This window comes from Erythrolamprus reginae, chromosome 10 (assembly GCF_031021105.1).
Source record: "Erythrolamprus reginae isolate rEryReg1 chromosome 10, rEryReg1.hap1, whole genome shotgun sequence".
NCBI lineage: Eukaryota > Metazoa > Chordata > Lepidosauria > Squamata > Dipsadidae > Erythrolamprus > Erythrolamprus reginae.
The window spans coordinates 25,300,322-25,306,314 of record NC_091959.1 but is presented as its reverse complement, the minus strand read 5'-3'; the positions used below and the strand labels follow the sequence as shown (position 1 = coordinate 25,306,314).

Sequence of the window (5,993 nt, the reverse complement as noted above, 5' to 3'; positions counted from 1 at the left end):
AAACAATGCTCTACATGAATGAACGATCGTTATCATAAGAAGCCCATTCATCGTAAAACAATTTTGCCATGCTATTTGCTTATTCCAAGGAACTACTGGGGTTTTTGGGGGTATTTTTGGTAGAAGCTTAAAATGTCATCTTCTGCATAAGGTTGTATCAAAATCTGGTCAGTTCCTATCATGTTGTTTTGTTTTACAAATATTTTTTGTAGATATTGTATTTTTCCTATTGTTATTTTACTCCTCGGGATTAAATTCCATTGACTGATGAAGGGATGTTCTATGGATTTCTTCATCAATCATTTCCATGTTTGCTTGTAGCACTGGTGGTGTTACCATGAAATATCTGCAGGCAAACAACTAAACTCAGAGAGAAGTTACAATCCTCCTCCTCCTAGCAATAGGAGACTTACAGTATATAGACTTATATACCACTTCACAGTGCTTTACAGTCCTCTCTAAGTAGTTTACAGAGTCAGCCTCTTGCCCTCAACAACCTGAATGTTCATTTTACCCACCTCAGAAGTGTTGTGGTTGGCTCTGGGCCAGCTCCTGCAATAGGGAATTTGGGTGTTGGCTTAGGAGAATCCTCAGGTTCCCAGAGACTTGTTTTACTGCCATCAGCTTCTGACAGCGAAGAGTCATTGCCTAGGTCAGATGCTGGGGGAGAAGAAGAATCAGATAGAGAAATGGATGCAGCCAGCCCATTAGTTAATGAGCCCATTAGTGGGTCATCAGACTCGGAGGAGGAGGATCAATGGATTGATGCCAGAATGTGCAGGCTCATGGCTAGAAGGGACCAACTGTGTAGGTATCGCTGGAGATAAGAGAGAACACCTCTGGCTGAGGCAATTAGGCTAATGGGGTTGCTGATAAATGACCAGTGTTGCAAAGAGCGCATGTGGGAGTTTATCCGTTTGGAGTGGGATACATCGTATTTGCCTTGTTCCTGAACTTTCACAGACTTTTTGGAATATTTCACAGCTAAGTAAATCTTGTGAAGTCACTTGAAGAGGTTTGGCTGTGATGCTTTCACAGCAGCTCTGCTCTCCTTGGTTTGTTTATTGTCTCTCTCAGCTTTCAAAGAGTGCTATCTGTGTTTGAGCTAATTTGTTCAGTTTAAAGTGTGTGTGCACAGCATTATTTTGGATAAACGGCTTTCCTGTTTACTTTGCAATGGCTTGTGTGTTTGAATTTACATTCCTGCCTTAATTGAGGCTTGTAACATGAAGCCCGGCATAACAAGAAAGGTGGAAAGTTGAATCAACCTTGAGCCTGATGAGATTTGATCTGCCAAGCTGCTGGCAACTGGTGATCAGCAGAAGTAGCCTGCAGTACTGCACTACTGTGCCACCGCGGCTCTCCTTCTCTTCCTCTTCCTCCTCCTCCTCACTTTAACAAATGTCTCCCTTAGCAACCAAAATTTTGGGCTCAATTGTGGTCATAATTCAAGAACTACTTGCATTGCATATGCTGTTTTTGTGAATTTTATGCATTAATGCTGTAAAGCCATGGTGATTAGAGTCCAGGGCCAGGACTGCAGGCTACTTCTGCTGACTGCCGGCTGACTGCAATTTGGCAGTTCAAATCTCACCAGGATCAAGATTGACCCAGGCTTCCCTCCTTGTGAGGGAAGCACTAAATACATGTAATAGAAAATTAACAAAACGTTGTTGTTTTTTGTCATTGTTTTTTAGAAGTAACCATCATAGGTTGTATTTATTTGTCCTTCCATTCTATAGTTTTGTTCTTATTTCTTCTTACATTATAGTTTCAGGATTTACCTTTTTTGCTTATGTAAAACACAAATTGTTATACATATATACAAGCACAAATTATAATTAAAGCAATGCATACTATGATAACAATTACAGTCACCATATTTATCACACCATGTGCTTCATTATTGGGAGCTTCCAAACTAGAAGTAGTGTTTGAGGTATAAGGATGGGTTGGTGGAGGTGGAGCAGAGCTAGAAGGATTGGTAGGTATGGAAGGAGTAGGGTAGAATGGAGGAAGAAGTACAACTGCTCTTGCTATATTAGATACTTCCCCAACATTTTTGCTGCCATCACTGGCACGAATGGCAAAGTAAATTGCAGTGCCATTTTCTTTTGTGAAGTTTTCCATCTTATACTGAAATGACTGTTTAATCCCAGCATCATTGGGTTTCAGATCAGATGTGTTCACGGGAGTAGCATTTTGAAAAGCATCTCTTAATTCCACAGGATCTTCACTCATTTTTATTTCATACTTTTCAGCTTTTCCTTTATCATTTCCAGGAGCAGTCCATGACAAAAGGAAATAATCCTCATCATTGAGTTTTGCTTCAAGATCAGTGATTCGAGATGGTGGAAAGGCATCTGAAGAACTTCCAGGAGTCACTCCTGACATTAGAAAAGTACCTCCTGAAGCAATTCTGCTGAATTTTCCAAGGCTGGGTGTATCATTGTCACTAGATTCTGGTCTTGGTGCATTCATTTTTATTTCACCATTCTCTATATAGCCTGGGACATATAGAGCGTGATTCCTTTGGCGAGTTTGTCGGCTGGTCCCACCTCTCCCTTGGACATGCACCTTTATGCTGTATCTATCATTGTCTTTGAATGATGTGAAGTATCTTGAGTAGATTCCATCGTTCTTGATAATATCTGTACCAGAACCCGTGTCCAAAAGCTCTAAATTCTCACTTGGAGACTTTGATTCAACTGTGGCTGTAACAGTTGCACCAAGCACTGGCAAAAGATCTTGACTGACTTCTGCATAAATAATTATTGGATTGGGGAAAGTATTTGTATCACTGCTTAAGTAGGACTTCACAGTTACTGGAGGTTCTGTTAGAGATGCCGGTCGAGATGTTACTGTGATTGATAGCACCTGAGCCGTTGAATGTGTATTATAAAGTGTATAACTCCAATCCCCGGTCTTGGCAGTTTTGAGGTTGGTATTGTCAACTATAAAATCATTAGGATTATATGTTTTCCCTTTTGGGTCCATCAGAAGAATTCCAGGTTTAGAATAGGATACACTCCATGTAACTACAAAAAAGGTGTCATTTCCTACAGTTTGATCGATGGATACAATACCATTAAGAAAGTTGCCGGCATTAACACTCTGACTTTTACTTTCAAGCTGAATTGAATGATGATAAATATTTCCACTTTCTGATGAAATTCCACTGAAACATCCACGAGGCCATTGAGATCCGAATTATCAAATACAGTAAGTTTTAGTCCACCTGTCATAGTTGAGAGCACTTCTAGGTCTTTTTCAGCACTTAGCCCCAAAGAAATGGTGTGAATTATTGATCCACTACTTTCAATTTCATTAAAACAAAGTTTAATTGCTCCATCTTCTCCATCCGTCAAGAGCACAATTTCACCCCCTTCGGTGAAATCCTTGACGCACACCAGCACAAATACTAGTCCCTCCACTAGCTGTGGTAGGCAAAAATTTCACAAGATTCTGCCGTACGTTGTCACTGTCAATCTGTTGCAAGTTAGACGTAATGGTGGCATAGCTATGAAATGTTACAATTGCAACCCAGGAACCAGTTTCAATCATTTGTAAGAGGAACAATTCTGCAGCTTGCCTGAGACGAGCAATACGGTCATATCTCCTCAAGTTGCATGACTTTTGGAAAGGTTTGGATAAAGTTGGAGTGTGCAATCACAGTATGCATGCGACGACAATTCATAATCGTTGTTGGAATGGATTTCAGCAAATTGCCACTAATGTCGATTTCTTCCAACTCTACAAGTTTGGCCATTTTACTTGCAGGAAAGCACTGCAGTCGATTGAAAGCCATATGTAATATCTTCAGGTGAGGATAACCGGTTAACACGGAGATACTTTTATCAGTGAGGTTATTGTTGGTCAAATACAATTCTTGTAAAACACTCTGGGTCTCCTCTGAAAGAGTAGCTGGAGGTAAAATTTCCAATTTGTTGGCAGAAGCATTCAAGAACCTTAAGCTTTGTAGGTCCTCAAGTCCTCTGACCGTTGGTGAGCTAGGGTTCAGGCTTAGGAAATTTTGCTTCAAATTGAGATGAGTGAGGTCCTGGCTATAAAAAAGATTGGCAGGCACATCTTCCAGGTTGCAACATGAGAGATCCACTGAGTTTATTCGCTGGGAAGCAATCTAAAAACAAACCAGATTTTTTAAAAAGTCAAAAGTGCTTATTGACTAAGTAAAGACAATTTCCTGCTGATCAAATTAGTTCAGGTATAAAAGCTAAATGTGAGCAAGACTATTTTCAGAAAACAATGGGGGAGGAGAATGTCTCCTTAAATATTAAACTTTCAATAAAGTCTCATATTTATTTCACAGTTACTTTTAAGTTTCTCTGTACCTATGTCTTTCTAAATGGCCTGTACATGTTTATCAGCTAGAGATCTCTGCATGTGGTAAGCCAAAGGAGATTAAAATGATGGAAGTACTACTACTACCACCACTACTACTACTACTACTACTAATAGTAATAGTAGTAGTAGTATGAAATATAGAAGGAAAACAGACAGGAGATAAAAGTACAAAAGGTGCAAATTTAGGATATTTGTTTATGGAATTTTGGATAGAAAAGTATAATTATGTATGTTTTGATATTATGTTATAGGTATGGATGTTTATATAAAGATGGGGGGGGGGAATAAATGTTCAGAAACTTCAGATTGTGCAGAATGCAGCTGCGAGCACAATCATGGGCTTCCCCAGGTATGCCCATGTTACACCAACACTCCGCTGTAGGGATTGTGTAAACCAAATAAAAGCACAAAGTAAATTAGCTATGCCTAGGATATACAGAAACAGTTATCTGGACAAGCGTAGTGAAAATTTGCCTGGAGACAGTGACTCATAAGATAGCCATGAACTTTGGACAGACTAAGAAAATTCTTCAACAGCGCTCATGGCAAGAGATAAGATACAAACAGTGTGGTTGGCTAGCAACTCAGCCTCCGATAGGTGCTTTAAGTGAAAAGTTAGTAACCTATTATAAGCCTTAGATGATACTTTTTGTAACCAATTAGAAGCTTAAAAGAAATAGCCTATGAAAACTTGTGTATCCAGAAGCCTTATTTTTGCATATAGAAATAGCCTATAAAAACTTGTGTATTCAGAAGCCTTATTTTTTAGCCTATAGAAACCTATATATTTGAAAACCTTATATTTGTAGCCTATAAGAAACGTATATTAGGAAAAATTAAACTTGCATATAGCCAATAGAAAATTACCAGTTGAAACCCCTCATTTGCATATGAGGGGCATAAAAGAAGCATACCTGTAACAATAAAGCTTTGTCACTTTACCCAGACCATTGACTACGTGTTTCATTGGTAAGCACTAGTAATGGTTTCAGGATCGGGCCTCGTAAAGTGAACCACCACAGGGTTGTCGAGACCCCCGTCCAGCGGGGATCGCGTCTCATCAAGTGGTGACCCCCGACGGTGACCGATTGGCCTTAAGGACATCGCTGAGGGAGCAACGCTTGGATCATGCATCTCAGCGCACTCAACCTCCCATCTCTTACCCTGTGCACAAATACGTAAGTATGGGGGCAAGGCTGTCTTTTGAGCAGGAAGCTCATGTTCGGGAATTAGGACAGATAGTTGAAGCTAATAAAACTAATTTAAAAAAGAAAGGGCAATATCCCACAAAGAAGGGATTGGCCAAATTATTATTATATATCTGGCAAGAATGTCCAAGCTATCCTTATAAAGGAACATTACAAACTGAGACATGGACAAAAATAGGTGAATATTTACATAAAGAACCAAGGGCGCCTCCACCTATTTTATTAACATGGAAAATTGTTTTAACAGCCCTAAGGCTTCATTACGATGAGGAGACTATAACAAATGATAGCCATAAAGAAGCCGTTAAAGAAGCTAGCGCACCTCCTGAATAGGAGGAAGTAGAAGATAAAAAGATGAATAGATCTAATGAGGTTGTAGAAACCATATACCCTGTAACCACACTTAAAACAGAGAAGGGA

The 5,993-nt window shown here is 39.6% G+C and overlaps 1 protein-coding gene across 1 annotated transcript; it reads right to left on the bottom strand.

Moving 5' to 3' along the window:
- Positions 1–237: 237 nt before the first annotated feature.
- Positions 238–5,585, bottom strand: LOC139173212 (calcium-activated chloride channel regulator 1-like). Its single transcript, XM_070762825.1, is given in 7 exon segments — positions 238–346; positions 519–660; positions 1,893–3,185; positions 3,188–3,393; positions 3,395–3,633; positions 3,758–4,141; positions 5,529–5,585. Coding segments are annotated over 7 exon segments (2,430 nt in total).
- Between the last annotated feature and the right edge of the window lie 408 nt (positions 5,586–5,993).